Genomic DNA, 18,861 nt, shown 5'->3' with positions numbered 1-18,861 from the left:
AAGAAAAGAACGGAGCTTCTCCTATACTTAACTTTAATTTGTTCTTGTACATCTCTATGGTGAATACAAATGAGACTCTCTACAGATATGGATAACTGCGCCTTGCTAGGTCGTCCGTACAACTGGGGGCGAGTTCTCGTCAGTCTCTCGAGACCTGCCATGTGGTGGCGCTCGGTCTGCGATAACACAGTGGCGACACGCGGGTCCAACATGTACTAAAGGACCGCGGCCGATTTAAGCTACCACCTAGCTAGTGTGGTGTCTGACGGTGACACCACATTCCTCCCCCGCAAATCGGCGAACGGTCGTGTTATAAGGCTTCCGTCCGCCGTGGGGAGGACCCCATATTGACGTAGGCGATGAGGTGGGGAGCCTAACAACAGGCGAGGCTGCGCCACCCGCACCCGGCCATTCGGTCCGAGGGGAGCTAGGAAACGCCTGAAAACCTAGTCCAGGGTGCACGTCAACATGCGGTGTATGCGCCCTTAAAGAGACAGGAGGGGCCGAAGGGTCGACCTCCATGGCGTCGGGGAATCCGACGCGCGATGACGACATCTGGTCCGGAGCGGGCAAGAGTTCCATGGCGGAGGACGGCTGGGCACGGGAAGCGAGCGGCGGCGCGTGACCCAGGGAGGCGCGTGGCGGTTGCAGCAACGCGTCCACTGCGGGCGGCGCCGGCGGGAGAACAGGCGGCGGCGGCGGCGGCGGCGGCGGCGGCGGCGGCGGCTCGTCGCCATGAGGCAAAATGGAAGGCAGCGTCGGGAACACCTGGGGATGAGGCGAGCCAGTAGATGGGTCCCCAGGGCGCTGACCTGACGGCTCCGTCGCTGAAAGCAGACGGGGAGCGGCAGAACCCAGGCGACGACAGAGGCGCAGCTGATTGAGATGCCGACGCACCTCACCAGAGGCCCCCAAAACCAAATACATCGCGCGGCCGAGGCAGCGAAGAATGCGCCCTGCGAGCCAACGCCGTGAACCGCGATAGGTGCGATAGAAGACAACGTCGCCAGGAGCAAAAGCAGGAGTCCGCCGCTGCACAGGAACCTGATGCGGCGGATGCAGCAAAGACATCAAGGTTCGATGAGAACGACCATGGAGCAACTCAGCCGGCGAGCGACCATCGCGGGGCTGAGAGCGATACGAGGACAAAAAGAGCAATAATGCATCCTCCCGAGAATGCGACTCTTTCAATTTCAACATCTGTGACTTGAAAGTCCGGACCAATCGTTCCGCGGCACCGTTTGACTGAGGCGAAAACGGCGCGGACGTCAGATGTTGAATACCATTGGCCTTGCAGAAGGACTGAAATTCTGCGAACATGAATTGTGGGCCATTGTCGGAAACAATAGTCCAGGGTGCACGTCAACATGCGGTGTATGCGCCCTTAAAGAGACAGGAGGGGCCGAAGGGTCGACCTCCATGGCGTCGGGGAATCCGATGCGCGATGACGACATCTGGTCCGGAGCGGGCAAGAGTTCCATGGCGGAGGACGGCTGGGCACGGGAAGCGAGCGGCGGCGCGTGACCCAGGGAGGTGCGTGGCGGTTGCAGCAACGCGTCCACTGCGGGCGGCGCCGGCGGGAGAACAGGCGGCGGCGGCGGCGGCGGCGGCGGCGGCGGCTCGTCGCCATGAGGCAAAATGGAAGGCAGCGTCGGGAACACCTGGGGATGAGGCGAGCCAGTAGATGGGTCCCCAGGGCGCTGACCTGACGGCTCCGTCGCTGAAAGCAGACAGGGAGCGGCAGAACCCAGGCGACGACAGAGGCGCAGCTGATTGAGATGCCGACGCACCTCACCAGAGGCCCCCAAAACCAAATACATCGCGCGGCCGAGGCAGCGAAGAATGCGCCCTGCGAGCCAACGCCGTGAACCGCGATAGGTGCGATAGAAGACAACGTCGCCAGGAGCAAAAGCAGGAGTCCGCCGCTGCACAGGAACCTGATGCGGCGGATGCAGCAAAGACATCAAGGTTCGATGAGAACGACCATGGAGCAACTCAGCCGGCGAGCGACCATCGCGGGGCTGAGAGCGATACGAGGACAAAAAGAGCAATAATGCATCCTCCCGAGAATGCGACTCTTTCAATTTCAACATCTGTGACTTGAAAGTCCGGACCAATCGTTCCGCGGCACCGTTTGACTGAGGCGAAAACGGCGCGGACGTCAGATGTTGAATACCATTGGCCTTGCAGAAGGACTGAAATTCTGCGGACATGAATTGTGGGCCATTGTCGGAATCAATAGTCTGCGGAAGACCTTCAATGCAAAAGATAGCAGACAATGCTTGGATTGTGGCAGAAGACGTCGTGGAAGACATCTGGACAACAAAAGGAAAATTACTGAAAGCATCGACCACAACCAACCATCGAGCATTCCAGAATGGACCAGCAAAATCGATGTGCAAGCGTTGCCAAGGGGAAGTGGCATTCGGCCATGCAAAGAACTTCCGCGGCGGTGCGGATTGCTGGGCGGCACACGCCATGCAAGAAGAGCACATAGTCGTAATCGCCGCATCGATGCCGAACCAAGTACAGTGCTGACGAGCAAGTTGTTTCGTGCGCACTATACCCCAATGTACCTGGTGAAGAAGCCGTAAGACAGAGGACTGTAACGAATGTGGGACCACGACTCTGGATTGATCATTATCCGAACGCAACAACAAAACACCACATCGTACAAAAAGTCTCTCCTTGTGAGCAAAAAATCGGTGAACCAACGGATCCTCGATCTGTGACTTTGACAAGGGCCATTGCGTAGAAACAAAACGCAAAACAGTAGCAAGGACAGGGTCAACAGCTGTGGCCGTAGCTACACGACGAAAATCAATCGGAAACGATTCGACCACGACATCGGATTCCGAATCAATGAACATGCCAGCAAGTTCGGAAGAATCGAATGCTTTATCCCCAGCAACAGGCAAACGGGACAACACATCAGCGTTTCCGTGCTTAGCAGTGGACCGATACAAGATATCGTAGCGGTACTGCGAGAGGAAAAGAGACCAGCGAATGAATTTCTGCGCTGTACGTGGAGGTACAGGCTTGTTCGGATGAAAAAGCGATGTCAAAGGTTTGTGGTCTGTGATGATGGTAAAGGGACGACCATACAAGAAATCATGGAACTTAGTAACACCAAACACGAGAGCTAACGCTTCTTTCTCTATCTGTGAATAATTGCGTTGCGAAGACGAGAGCAATTTGGACGCAAAGGCAATAGGACGATCATGCGATCCATCTTTGTGCGCAAGCACAGCACCGATCCCGAAATCCGATGCATCTACCATCAACAAAAGGGGTTTTCGGGGATCGAATGGCGTACGGCAAGAATTTGAAAGTAACGCCGATTTCAACTGGCGAAAGGCGCGTTCGCATTCCGGCGTCCAGACGAACAGAACACCATTACGGCGTAAGCGATGAAGCGGAGCTGAAATGGAAGAAGCATTGCGCAGAAATTTATGATAATAATTGATTCTACCCAGCACACACTGTAGTTGCTTCAAGTTCTGCGGTGACGGTAAATCCTGTATGGCACGGAGGTGCTCGGGACTCGGATGTATCCCTTGGGCATTGAGTACATGGCCCAGGTAGGGTCAGCCCCGAGCAAAAAACACACATTAGTCCTTCCTCAAGGGAAGACCATTTTGTCGCAAGACCTGAAATAATGTTCGGAGATTTTGCAAATGTTCGGCTTCTGTCTTTCCGGAGATCACAATATCGTCCAGATAGTTCGCAGCAGTAGGGACCGACGCACAAACAGTTTGTAAATATTGCTGAAACAATGCAGGTGCGGATGCACACCCGAATGGCAGTCTTTTGAAGCGATACAAACCAAGATGCGTGTTGACCACCAAGACGCGCTGGGATTCTTCGTCCACCGGTATTTGCAAGTACGCATCTGCTAGGTCCAATTTCGAAAAATATTTTCCCGGGCACAGTTTGTCAAAAAGATCTTCCGGGCGGGGCAAAGGAAAAGTTGCAGTCACAAGTTGTGGATTCACAGTTGCCTTGAAGTCCATACAAAGTCTCAATTTTCCGGAAGGTTTTGGCAAAATTACCAAGGGGGAGGCCCAGAGAGAAGCCTGCACACGTTCAATTACACCTTGCGATTCTAAATCGTTAAATGTTCTTGCGACCTCATCACGCAATGCGTGGGGAACATTGCGCGCTCTGAAAAATTTCGGTTGCGAGTTGGCTTTCAGTTCCAAATGTGCTTCATAGTCCTTAGCGCAACCAAGGCCCGGTGCAAAAATGTCTGCAAATTCGTCACATAGACTAGAAACACTGGCGGAAGGCACAGTCTGATTCACTGAGAGGACCTGATTTACGATAGACAAGTGAAACAACTGAAATAAATCTAAATCAAACAAGTTCACTGCAGTAGAAGAACGAAGAACGTAAAATGACACAAGTTTTGTTTGTCCCTTGTATGTTGCAAGAAGGCTGCACTGTCCTAACACTGGTATTTTCTGGCCTGAGTAACTATTGAGCTGAACATTTGCTTCACGCAACGAAGGTTTGCCCAGTTGGTTGTACGTGTCGTGATTGAGCAATGAAACTGCAGCTCCGGTATCGAGCTGGAATGGTATCACTTTGCCGTCAAAGTCTAAGTCTACAAAAAGTTAATTGTCCTGCTGACGACAAGAGCGACTGTCACGTGCAATTTGAACTGATACTGGTACAGAAGCACTTGCGACTTTACGGGATTGCCGGCGACGTCGACGCACACTTTTTGTGGGACGATCACAGTCACAGTTAGATAAAGTGGCACTGGACGGGGTGGAAGTAACTACATGAATGTCAATGGGCGAAGGTCCACGAGCCTGATTGTCCCCGGTTCGATTCCGGCGCGAAGCAAAAGGCCTGGAAGTATTGCGATTGTCTGATCTTAGCTTTTACTGGCAAACACTTTGAACATGTCCTTTCTTGTGACAGTAAAAGCAAATAGCTTGGCGTGACGGGCAATGTTCACACGAATGTCGAGTTGCACACCGCGGGCATCATTTCACTGCATTTGCTTGCTTACGCGGCGCACGTGTTTGCGAGCTAGGCGGCTGCTGCGCTGACGGGTGCGAGGGCCGCTTAGCGTCCCGTGCAGCGGGCCCGGCGGGCCGGGTAATGTGACACACTGCTGGCGAAGTTTCAAATGATTCCTGAGCAAAGTCAAGTGTGTCTTGCCTGTCCAATAGGTCTATCACTTGTTGAAGGGATGGATTAACTAGTTTCAAAATCTGTTCCCGTATGCGAACATCAGAAACGTTCTGTGCAATTGCATCACGCACCATAGTATCTGAATAAGGGAGGCCACATTCACACTGAAATTCACAATCCCTAGTAAGTCCTTGCAATGTTGCAACCCACTCCCTATTAGTCTGACCGGCCGTACGTTTTGTACGAAAGAACGTATACCGTTTTGCAACGACATTTACTGTTTCTTTGAAATAGGCATCTAACGCCGGCAAAATTTCTTCGTAGGACAGAGTTGCTACGTCGCGTCGGGGAAACAACTTCACTATCACACGGTAGGTGGACACACCGACACAAGAAAGCAAAAACGGCTGCCGCTCATTACCTTGAATTCTGTAGGCGGCTAGATGAAAGCTGAACTGGCGGGACCATTCCGGCCAGGACTCGTGCGTTGAATCAAAATTACGGAAGGGCGGTGCAACGGCGTGTTGTGGCTGCGGGAGCGATGAAGCGGCGGCTGCCGCATCGTTTTGCAGCACACGTTGACCCTGGACGAGCTGTCCAAGGCCATCCAATAACGCCTGCGACTGCTGATTCTGCAAGCGAAAAAATTCGGACAGTACATCCGGAGATTGTGGCGAAGCCATGACACAAGCAATTCAGAGCAAAACAAGGGGAAAGAAAAAGAGAACAAAATCCGTTAATCCTTGTCGCCAAATGTTGTGGCCTGACAAGAGCAGCCAGTCCACAATAAGATAGCCGATAGGGCACGCGTAACTCACGCCGACTTGCGTTAAATCTGAAACAGTATAGGTGATGAAAGCTATAAAGAAAAGAACGGAGCTTCTCGTATACTTGACTTTAATTTGTTCTTGTACATCTCTATGGTGAATACAAATGAGACTCTCTACAGATATGGATAACTGCGCCTTGCTAGGTCGTCCTTACAACTGGGGGCGAGTTCTCGTCAGTCTCTCGAGACCTGCCATGTGGTGGCGCTCGGTCTGCGATCCTGACAGTGGCGACACGCGGGTCCGACATGTACTAAAGGACCGCGGCCGATTTAAGCTACCACCTAGCAAGTGTGGTGTCTGACGGTGACACCACACATGGCTTAGGTCCCGAGTTCAAGTCTCGGTCGGGCACACAGTTTTAATCTGCCAGGAAGTTTCATATCAGCGCACACTCCGCTGCAGAGTGAAAATCTCGTTCTGGAAACCTCTACTAGTTTTCCATTTGTGAACGGACATTACATTAAATTGAATAAAACTGTGTGTTCTTTCCTGGAGGTTAGGGGGAAGTGATGGAGGCGGTGGAGAATCGATCGTGAGACAGTCATTTCACGGGATGATATGAAGAACGATGAAGTAAGGTGTCAGTGGTTGACAGTTTCCGGTAAATGTCAAAAACAAAAGTATTGTTTCTTAATGTGATTTAGACGTCAGGGTAAGTGAGTGTGCCATTAACACTCAGTTCGATTGCAGCTTGAATGCCAGACTGCTGCGAGTTCAAATGGTCCAGAAGGGCGCCGCAAAACTCCTTGTGGCCTTTACATAATAAGATAACGTAATAAACATAACGAAACCAACCAAGGATTTCTACACCGTAAGATCGGTGTTGTTGCACAAAATCGTGTCCGAACTTAGACGAAAAATTTTAGCAAGGTATTAAGACAATGGTGAACCGATCGCTAGGCCTTACTTTTAATGAAAAAACAATTACCAAAATTGAAATAGTTATAATTAAAACAATTCCTAACAGCTTCAGCGTTTCATTAATTTCGTCAAATGGACGACTGCAACGAGTGCGAAAACTTTCAGCAGTAACAGTCTGGGCTTGGTGAGTAGGTGCATTGATATACGTATTTTTAATACCTAAAGATGCTGAGATGGCGTAAGTTGCACTCCTGAAGTTGTTTGGAATGCAAATTAGACGTGCGCGGTTGCGTGACAAAAAAAAATTAAAGATAGACATAATGGTTATTCAAAATGATATGTAACGAATTCGTGAGAATGAAGCACAACCTGGCATAGGGGAAGGATCAGGAACGAAATAGGCCATGCTCTTCCAAAATCATCTGATTTTCAGAAGAATTTAATTTCCTTGGAACATCATTGACCACGTTAACTTGTACCTGAACGCAAACTATATGTGTGTACCATTAGTACAAATTATATAGACAACCTTTTCGAACACTTTATCCAATTGTTGTCGTTGCGTCATCCTGTATAACAGCAAGATGAAGTAATAGTGGCCATTATCATGTACGAGGGTGAGTCAAATGAAAACCTTAAATACGAGGGGCGTTCAGAAAGTAAGCTCCGATCGGTCGCGAAATGGAAACGACTATGAAAATCCGATAAAGCTTTGCACAGATGTGTTGGGTAGTGTCTCTAGTATAACCCCAGTTAGCATCACGTCGCTCTTCTCATTTCTGAGCTCGCAGTGACTGCGTAAAGATGTCTAGAAAATAGTGTCTGCCGCCAAGTACGAGGGCCTGGTGAGAAATTTCGCCTGAAGCTATGCAGCTAACATTACATAACTGTCGTGCTGTTTCGTCTTCAAGACAATTCTCAGCCGCATTCTGCAGGGGCAATGAAGATGCTCCTGCATCGTTTTCAAATGGAAATGTTAGATTACCCACAATACAGTCCGCAATTGTCTCCCCCTGAGTTTCATCTCTGGTCACATGAACCGCTGTCTTTGACGACAACATTTTGACACAGACAACGAGGTGTAGGCCAGCGTGGAGAATTGGCGGAAATCAGTGGCGGCTGCCTTCTATGATGAGGCTATTGAAAAGTTGGTACAACGCTATGACAAAAGTCTAAGTCAGAACGGCGACTACGTAGAGAAGTAGCTGAAAGGTGTAGCTAATTGTTACAAGTAAAACATTTCTGATGTTCACTGTGGTTTCAATTTGGCAATCAATCGGAGCTTACTTTCTGAACAGGCCTCGTATTTTTTCAAATATTATTTATTGTGCAGAAGTGGAACATACCTGTATCACTTTTCAACATAATCTCCCCCACGCTTAATGCAAGTCCTCCAGCGCTTACAAAGTGAATAAATTCCTTTAGAAAAAAATTCTTTTGGTAGTCCGCGCAACCACTCACGCGATGCGTGTCGTACCTCTTGATCAGAACGAAACTTCTTTCCTCCGATTGCGTCTTTGAGTGGTCCAAACATATGGAAATCACTAGGAGCAAGGTCTGGTGAGTACGGTGGATGAGGAAGACACTCAAAATGCAGGTCTATGATTGTTGCAACTGTTCTACGGGCAGTGTGGCGCCTTGCATTGTCATGTTGCAAAAGGACACCTGCTGACAGCAATCAAAGTCGCTTTGATTTGATTGCAGGCCGCAGATGATTTGTTAGGAGATCTGTGTATGGTTCACTGGTGACAGTGGTCCCTCTAGGCACGTAATGCTCCAAAATGACGCCTTTCTTCGTCCCAAAAGAGAGTCAGCATAACCTTCCCTGCTGATGGTTCTATTCGAAACTTCTCTGGTTTTGGTGATGAGGAATGGCGCCTTTCCTTGCTCGCTCTCTTCGTTTCCGGTTGGTGGAAGTGAACCCAGGTTTCGTCCCCAGTAACGATTCTTGCAGGGAAACCATCACCTTCTCGTTCAAAGCTCCGAAGAAGTCCTTCACAAGCATGAACACGTCGTTCTCTCATTTCAAGAGTCAGCTGCCGTGGCAGCCATCTTGCAGACACTTTGTGAAACTGGAGCACGTCATGCACAATGTGGTGTTCTGACCTGTGACTAATCTGTAAACATGCTGCAATGTCATTCAGTGTCACTTGTAGGTTTTCCTTCACTATGGCTTCAACTGCTGCAGTGTTCTGTGGAGTCACAACTCGTTGTGGCTGACCTGGACGAGGAGCATCTTCCACTGAAGTCACACCATTTGCGAACTTCTTACTCCATTCGTAGACTTGCTGCTGTGACAAACGTGCATCACCGTAATTAACCTTCATTCGTCGATGAATTTCACACCTTCACTACGCAAAAACCGTATAACAGAACGCTGTTCTTCCCCGGTGCAAGTCGCAAGTGGGGCGGCCGTATTTATACTGATACTGCGACGGTATGTGTGCATTTCCACTATGCTGCCACCGCCACCTACAGGCCATTCTGCACGCTGTTTGTAGCACGCTTACCAACTTACAGGATAACGGCGCAGAATTTCGATTTGTTATTACAAATTTAAGGTTTTCATTTGACTCACCCTCGCAAATTGAAGTTAGATGGGGAGATGAAGGAAAGGAAAAGGAAAGAACTGATGATTTAAGCAGCATCGTCATTTTATGCGGGGTAAGTTAAGTCGAGTGAAAATGTGTGTCAGGCTGGGATTCGAAACCGACATCTCCTGCCTGCTAGACAGTTGCAGCAACCACTGTGCAGCCCGGGAAAAATGTTGATCCACCTGCGCTTGCTACCTCTGTACGTCCCTCGACCGATCCACATTCCCCCCTAGTGCTACCTCTCAGCAGTCTCCGTCGATGCCCTCCATCCTCGCTACTTTGAGATCCTCATAGGAGCTCAAAAGAGATTGAGCATACTCACAGGAGCTCAAACGCGATTGAGGATTCGCACTGAAGGTGGTGGATTCATTTCCCATCGAGACGACTCAGTTACACGAATGCGCGCCGTCTGCAAGGATCTCAAAGTAGCGAGCATGGAGGACATGGTCGGGCACTGTGGACGGTGGCGCTGGGTTAGAGTGTGGGCTGGTCGAGAGGCGTACCGAGATGGTACTCGCAACTGTGGTGAACTCCGCGTGCGGGCGGTGCAGTTGTTAACGAAACTGCGTAATCAGCAGGAGATGCCGGATTCGAGACCAGGTGCGACTGTTGTAACCGCGACCGTTCCTGTCGCGGGGTTGCCGAGAACGAAAGCGCGGCGGAACCAAACGGGAGAGGCCAACGAACAAACAAAACGAACGGGGAAGGACAGACACGAACACAACGGCGGACGACCGAGCAAGATCTAACGAACAATAACACCCAAATAGCAACGGGTCGCAAGCAGTACTTCACGAATCCACAATGTCCACTCGTACACAGAAACCAGGTAAACACGCTGTCTGTAGGCAAGATGTCGAATAGACTAACTGCCTACTGAGCTTTTTTTTTTCTTTATTGTAATTTTAAGCACCTCATACAAGGCGGGCTGGCAGCAGCATAATACGCTGCTCTTCAGCCTTAAGGGGCACAATAATACGATATATAGGTGACACAGACAATACAAAAAAATGGCGGGCAAAGAAAGTAGATACAAAAACAATAAACATGAAGCCGTTCGCCGGACGAAACAAAAAAGAACAAAAAAAACACTAACACTTGTTGACACGGCGCACAGAAGACGGACGACGGCGACGACACACGTGAACAGTTGAGGCGTGACGACGAAAGAACACTAAACGCTGACGAAGGCACACACACGAGACACTGATGGCGATGATCTCCGGCGCGCGAATGTTCACTGAGCGTGTGCGAGTCCGGGGACCTGCCAAGAGAAGAGGAGGAGGAAGGGGAGTGGGAGATGGAGAAGGGAGAGCAGAGATGCCAGGGGCATGGGTGATAGGGGGTGGGAGGAAGGGGGAGGGGAAGCCCGGGGGAAGAGGGGTGGAGGGAGGGGACTGGGGAAAAGGAAAGAGAAGGGAAGGAAAGAGAAGGGAGGGACCTACTGAGCAAGAGGCAGGCGCTTAAATACCTGATGGAGTACGTCGCTATTGGCCGCTGGGACCACGTGCTCCACCGTGGCGCTCTCACATTATACGCGGGCCAGGAGCGCGCGCGCAGCCACGGCTTATGAAGCGACGGCTGCAGAGACCTCTAGTGCTAATCGAGGCCATGCTGACTGGCGCGGATTCAAAACCCGCGGCGCTCGGTACCAGAGCGACACAGAATTTCACTCTCCGCAACTGATTCCGCTTAAAACCGCGATGCAGCTGAAATCATGAGTTCCTTCCTTTTCATTTCCTTTCTCTTCCCCCCTCCACCTTCATTTTACATAACATGTATCATAGCTGCAGATTCCGCGTGATGTTGATACATAAGACGATCAGGGCTCATCCCAGTGATGCCAGCTTAATCTCATAGAAGCACAAAACTTGCCCTAATAACAGCTTTTTTCCAGACCAATTTGTCTCTTTAATTATTGAATGACCCTGGTAAATAGCGCACAATGTCCAGATGAACAGGCACCTCGTATTTATCTGAATAACGGAAGTTAGTATTCCATCAAAATACTCATTTATTTGACTATTTGTCCCTCAGTTGTTAGAAACTTTTTATTTCAGTTTTTAAGAATGGTACCCGATGAGAGACCTGTATGCTGTCAATTAATGGTACGAAGATTGTTAAAAGAACTCTTCACGCCACCGTAGTCCTAATAAAACTTATTACATCTCGTACGGTATATGGAGAGCATGAACTGTAAAGAACAAGAGCGCAGTGCAGCGTCTTTAAATTTGAGCAGTACAAGCCGCAAGAGCGTGTGGCCCTATAGCTGTGTTCTCCTTTCAGGCAAGGCAACAATGGAGTGTGCGTCGTGAAATGGATGAATCTCTTCGACTGTCGTCAGCACAGTTCTCCTCCGCTGTGCGTGGATGAGGACTGATACATACAATTTTTGGTCTCTGTTGAGTATACGTTCCTTTTCCGATAGTATCTCTCTTTATTCAATAAGGGTCCACTTTCTGGTGGAGGTGATTTTATACAGTCCCTTTACAGCCCTTTTTCCAGAATGAGCTTGTAGCAATAACCAGGAAATTGCAGACTAATTCTGCACACGGTGGGTTCGTCCCATTTGATATCGAGACAGAGGTATTATATAGTGTTCATCACTCCGGACTTTATACCTGCGCACTTGCACCTGACAGTTCCATAACGGTCTCCAGGGCACCACATGCCAGCTGAGGTCGATATCTTGGCCTTCATTCATTTTTCTATATTTCAGTCCAATACTTTGAGCAAAGCTTCAAAAACACTTACAATTACATTCGATGTTCGCACTTTTCTCCTTTTCAGAAACGTTCTGCTTTATTAAGTTTACAGTTTAAATTTAGCTTACCACAGCCAGTGGCAGTTCTTCTCCTGCCCAAAAACAAACCGACCTACTTCTTTCATTGTCTCATTTTCTAATCTGATTCCATCAGCGTTATCTGATTTCATTTGATTACACCAGACTTTCCTACTGTTCTGCTTATTTAGATTTTTTCATTACATACAGCAAAATATACTTTCCAAGACACTATGTATTCCATCCATTGCGTTCAAATAGTCTTCCAAACCCACTGCAATCTTTCACAGTTTTACAACGCAACAACTGTACCTGAACAATTTTTATTTCTTAAGCTTGAAGCAGTAAGTACTACTTGCACAAGTGCTTTGAACCCTCTCACACATAAGATAAGAGTGATATGAAAGCAGTCCTTTTACAACTCCCTAGGTACCAAGGTTCTTCTCGTATAGTGTATTGCCTACAGTCCAAAACCACTACTTAATGGTTTCTCGGAAACTCGGAAACTCATCTATCCAAAGCCTGAATAATCACCTTTTGCAGAGCGGACTGTTGTCACACATGCAAGAAGAGCACCAGTGAGTTTCTGGAAGGTACTGCCAAAGTTGTGGAGCCATGTCGGTCCGAGCCCCGTGGCCAGATGCGCTAGGTTTCACGGCTGAGAATCCATGACGTGAGCAGCTTGATCCAGGTGGTCCCACAGATTCTCGATTAGGTTTAACACCGGAGAGTTTGGCGATCAAGGGAGTACGGTAAGCTCAGGCTGGTGCTGTTTGAACCACACACTTGCACTGCAAGCTGTGTGACGCGTTCCATTGCCCTACTGGGAGATTACAACGGGCCAAACAAGAACACACTGCGTATAAGGTTTGACATGGTCCCCAAAAATAGATGCATACTTATGTTAACCCCTTGTGCATTCCATAATTTCGAGATCACGCACAGAATGTCACGAAAACATTACCCACATCATAAGGCTCTCTCCTCCACCCTAGTCCCTTCCGAAGGGTGTTGGCTTTCAGACATTTCACGCCGTACACATCGCACACGCAAATGGCCGTTTTTCCGATAGAGTATAAAACGTGAGTCATCTAGAGAGGTCGCGTGTCATCCAACTGCGGTACTGGTGTGCAAATTCCAGCCTTCGTTGCCCAAGTACGTCAGTCGGCATGGGTGCATCGATCAGGCGCCTGCTGCCGAGACCCATATGCAGTAACATGAACGATCGATGAGAAGATACTGCTGCCATCTCCGTTTATTTTGGCGGTCAGTTGCACGTTCATTCGCCCGCACACATCTCCGCTGCCGTTGTTCAGCCCTCTCATCTGTGCCCCGTGGTGCACCACGGTTGTCTCGGCGCCGGTTTTGGATAGCGCCATTTGACATGTTATGGTATATTTTAAGCATGGTAGCACGCCAACAGTTTACAAACTTCGGAAATGCTTCCAATCTTGACCCAAAAGCCAGTGATAACGCGCTTTTGCATGTCAGATAAATGTTCAAATGTGTATGAATCCCTAAGAGACCAAACTGCTGAGGTCATCGGTCCCTAGACTGACACACTATTTAAAGTAACTTAAAGTAACTTATGCTAAGAGCAACACACACACACGCACCCATGCCCGAGGGAGGACTCGAACCACCGGCGAGAGGGGCCGAGCAATCGGTGACATGAGGCCTTGACCGCGTGGCCACTCCTCGCTGCTCTGTTTCCGCATTACGACAACCACTGCACCGTTGCCAGCCAGGACCCCCCACCCCTCATCCCCCGCCAAAAAGCTTTAGGTACCCTCCACTCCATCCACTGGACTGTATATGAGGTTTCTTACATGATATGTACAGGGTCAAAATTGTAGAAATACGAGAAAAAAATGTAAGTTAGTTACAGACGACAACGTGTACACAGTTTATTCAAAATGTAAACGAAATTACACATATTCGGATTTAAGTTATGACATGTTCGATACGCCTGCCGTCACTGACTATGATGTGGCGCAGACAAATAGCGCAAATCTGCATGACCCATTGAAGTATCTGAACATCGATGCCGCGGATGACCTCCTCAATGCCTGTTTTCAGCTGAGCAATGGTTTTGGGGCTATTGCTGTACACCTTGTCTTTAATACAGCCCCACAAAAAGGAGTCGCATATCTTCAGATCCGGAAAATATGGCGGCCTATGCCAGTTGCCGGTCGGTGTGGCCGAGCGGTTCTAGGCGCTTCAGTCTGGAACCGCGCGACCGCTACGCTCGCAGGTTCGAATCCTGCCTTGGACATGGTTGTGTGTGATGTCCTTAGGTTAGTTAGGTTTAAGTAGTTCTAAGTTCTAGGGGACTCATGACCTCAGATATTAAGTCCCATAGCGCTCAGAGCCATCTGAACCTATGCCAATTGCCACTGAGTACCCCAGAGCCAGAATGCGGTCCCCAAAGTGCTCCTCCGTGACATCACTCTGCTGTTTCGATGGGGAAGAGCTCCGTCTTGCATGAACCGCATCTTGTCGAAATCATGATCACTTTGGATAATGTGGATGAAATCATCTTCCAAAACCTTCACGTACCGGTTAGTAGTCACAGTGCCATCAAGGAATATCGCTACCATTATTCCGTGACTGGACATTGTACACCACACAGACATGTCTACGTCTACGTGATTACTATGATATTCACAATAAAGTGCCTCACAGAGGGTTCAATGAACCATCTTGAATCTGTCTCTCTACCGTTCCACTATCTAACGGCGCTCTGGGAATACGAGCACTTAAATTTTTCTGTGCGAGCTCTGATTCTCCTATTTTATCGTGATAATCATTTCTCCCTATCTACGTAGGTGCCAACAAAATGTTTTGGCATTAGGAGGAGAAAAACGGTGATTGAAATTTCATGAGAAGATCCCGTAGCAACGGAAAACGCCTTGATTTTAATCACTTCATCTCCACGTATCATGTCTGTGGCACTATCTCCCCTATTTCGCGATAATACAAAACGATCCGCCCTTCTTTAAACTTTTTCGATGTCATCCGTCAGTCCCACGCGATGCGGATCCCACACCGCACAGCAATACTCCATAATAGGACGAAAAAGCGTGGCGTAAGCAGTATCGTTTGTAGACCTGTTGCACCTTTCAAATGTTCTGCCAATGAATCGCAGTCTTTGGTTTGCTCTACGCACAACATTATCTATGTGATAGTTACAATTTAGGTTATTGGTAATTGTAATCCCTAAGTATTCAGTTGAATTTACAGCCTTCAGGTTTGTGTGACTTATCGCGTAATCTAAATTTAGCAGATCTCTTTTAGTACTCATGTGGATAACTTCATACTTTTCTTTATTCTAGGTCAATTGCCACTTCTCGCGCCATAGAGATATATTATCTAAATCATTTTGCAAATCGTTTGCCGTTGAATGCGGATTCTCAGTTCCCCAAATGCGCCAATTTAGCTTATTGATGTAACCACATGAAAGTGGCCTTCGTCGCTAAACCAGACCACATTCATATTAATGTCCTGCGCGTGCGCATGCGCATACTGACTCCCATCATGCACCGCGGCCAACCGTGCAGTTTCGACGTCCTAACGCAAACTGTTCAGAAGTTAACGACTATTTTATTTCGTGGAGTTCAATAATTGCCAACTGTGTATAAATAACATATCGTTATTATCTAGTGTTCCAACTATTTATACTGGTCCGAAACGGATGACGCATCGTAACGTTTCACCTCCCTTGCTTTCCTTCTTTAATTTTTTTCCCGAGGGTCCCCCACTCTGTTGGGGGAACTTGATTGAAATCGATGGTTGCAGACCCCTCGGTTTAATTGTTCGTGCTGTTCCTCGTGTGGATTTTTTTCCCTGTGGCACTAATGGTAGTCGCAGTTGAGAATAGTAAACGTATTTTATGGGAAATACAGACTCTACATAAGATATAAATCTCAACACGCTGTAGTTTCCGTTAGATGTTATTCGTCGTTTATGTTCGCCATTTTAAAGAATAATATTTAGTCTGAATCGTTGTCCCGAGCATTTCTTGTACAAATATATATACATCTACATATGTATTTATCCTGAGAATGAGATATTCTTTATTTATTACATTAATAGAGACCACCTTCGTTGCCATTATCAAGGATTAACAATGATCCAGACTACGTACGACGTCTTGGACACATGTGCAACTAGCATAACTCATTTCAGATTACTGCTTCACTGGTTTCTGAAAACACTCGCGGTTTTCACACGCCATCGTGGATAAAATAATAAATTATAGACGTCTCACTGTTTCTCGATGCTTCTCTGTGGATTTCATTTACGTTCTCCGACAAGGAAAGAAGTGAACGTACCTTACATGTCTGACGTAATAATATTCAACTCTGTGTTGCAGGTGCGTATTGGTTACCTGCTGCGCATAAAATTTCTGAGTCCCGAACACGAGCGCTTCTTCATGGGCGCTGTGCGTGAGACCGTGGACTACAGGAAGAAGAATGGCGTGGTCAGGAACGATTTCATCAACCTGCTGCTGCAGCTGCAGCAGAAGGGGCAGATCGACCCTGACCACGACAGTCCTGACAAGGGCAAGGAGGTTTCTCACTCACCGGCCACCGACTTCAGTAAGTACACGCATGCCACTAAGAACGTGCAGCACGGTCTGCAGGAAGATGACGTTTCTTCCTATGAAAATGGTTAATCAGATTGGAAAAGGTCTCAGGTCATCCCCGTTTTCATGAAGGGATGTCGAACAGATGTGCAGAACTATAGACCTATATCTCTAACGGCGATCAGTTGTAGAATTTTGTAACACGTATTATGTTCGAGTATAATGACTTTTCTGGAGACTAGAAATCTACTCTGTAGGAATCACCATGGGTTTCGAAAAAGACGATCGTGTGAAACCCAGCTCGCGCTATTCGTCCACGAGACTCAGAGGGCCATAGACACGGGTTCCCAGGTAGATACCGTGTTTCTTGACTTCCGCAAGGTGTTTGATACAGTTCCCCACAGTCGTTTGATGAACAAAGTAAGAGCATATGGACTATCAGACCAATTGTGTGGTTGGATTGAAGAGTTCCTAGATAACAGAACGCAGCATGTCATTCTCAATGGAGAGTAAGAGTGACTTCGGGTGTGCCGTAGGGGAGTGTCGTGGGACCGTTGCTATTCACAATATATATAAATGACCTTGTGGATAACATCGGAAGTTCACTGAGGCTTTTTTCGGATGATGCTGTAGTATATCGAGAGGTTGTAACAATGGAAAATTGTACTGAAATGCAGGAGGATCTGCAACGAATTGACGCATGGTGCACGGAATGGCAATTGAATCTCAATGTAGACAAGTGTAATGTGCTGCGAATACACAGAAAGAAAGATTCTTTATCATTTAGCTACAATATGGCAGGTCAGCAACTGGAAGCAGTTAATTCCATAAATTACCTGGGAGTAGGCATTAGGAGTGATTTAAAATGGAATGACATATAAAATTAATCGTCGGTAAAGCAGATGCCAGAGTGAGATTCATTGGAAGAATCCTGAGGAAATGCAGTCCGAAAATAAAGGAAGTAGTTACAGTACACTTGTTCGCCCACTCCTTGAGTGCTGCTCACCGGTGTGAGATCCGTACCAGATAAGGTTGATAGAAGAGATAGAGAAGATCCAACGGAGAGCAGCTTGCTTCGTTACAGGTCCAGAGACAGACGCTGTAAGGGAGGTGTTTTGGATCACCCTGTGCTTTACTGTCAAAGTTCTGAGAGAGTGCGTTTCTGCGAGAGTCGACCAGTCAATTCTTTTCTTCTACCTGTATCTCGCGAAAAGGCTTTGAAGGTAAAATTAGAGGCATCGAAGCTCACAGTTCTTCCCGCGAACCATTTACGACTGAAACAAGAAAACGGAGAAGCAACAATGATGCACGATGTACCTTACACCATAAGGTGGCTTGCTGAGTTCAGATATACACTCCTGGAAATTGAAATAAGAACACCGTGAATTCATTGTCCCAGGAAGGGGAAACTTTATTGACACATTCCTGGGGTCAGATACATCACATGATCACACTGACAGAACCACAGGCACATAGACACAGGCAACAGAGCATGCACAATGTCGGCTCTAGTACAGTGTATATCCACCTTTCGCAGCAATGCAGGCTGCTATTCTCCCATGGAGACGATCGTAGAGATGCTGGATGTAGTCCTGTGGAACGGCTTGCCGTGCCATTTCCACCTGGCTCCTCAGTTGGACCAGCGTTCGTGCTGGACGTGCAGACCACGTGAGACGACGCTTCATCCAGTCCCAAACATGCTCAATGGGGGACAGATCCGGAGATCTTGCTGGCCAGGGTAGTTGACTTACACCTTCTAGAGCACGTTGGGTGGCACGGGATACATGCGGACGTGCATTGTCCTGTTGGAACAGCAAGTTCCCTTGCCGGTCTAGGAATGGTAGAACGATGGGTTCGATGACGGTTTGGATGTACCGTGCACTATTCAGTGTCCCCTCGACGATCACCAGTGGTGTACGGCCAGTGTAGGAGATCGCTCCCCACACCATGATGCCGGGTGTTGGCCCTGTGTGCCTCGGTCGTATGCAGTCCTGATTATGGCGCTCACCTGCACGGCGCCAAACACGCATACGACCATCATTGGCACCAAGGCAGAAGCGA

The 18,861-nt window shown here is 48.2% G+C and overlaps 1 protein-coding gene across 1 annotated transcript in view; it reads left to right on the top strand.

The window, feature by feature from the left end:
- Positions 1–18,861, top strand: part of LOC126239809 (probable cytochrome P450 6a13) — a 112,129-nt gene that overhangs the window by 58,406 nt on the left and 34,862 nt on the right. The window contains exon 4 of the mRNA XM_049947886.1: positions 16,588–16,813. Coding sequence (XP_049803843.1) covers positions 16,588–16,813 — 226 coding nt within the window. The remainder of the gene's footprint in view (positions 1–16,587; positions 16,814–18,861) is intronic.

This window comes from Schistocerca nitens, chromosome 1 (genome assembly GCF_023898315.1).
Source record: "Schistocerca nitens isolate TAMUIC-IGC-003100 chromosome 1, iqSchNite1.1, whole genome shotgun sequence".
Lineage (NCBI taxonomy): Eukaryota > Metazoa > Arthropoda > Insecta > Orthoptera > Acrididae > Schistocerca > Schistocerca nitens.
The sequence above is the reverse complement of the archived record's forward strand: the minus strand, read 5'-3'. Positions and strand labels throughout refer to the sequence as shown.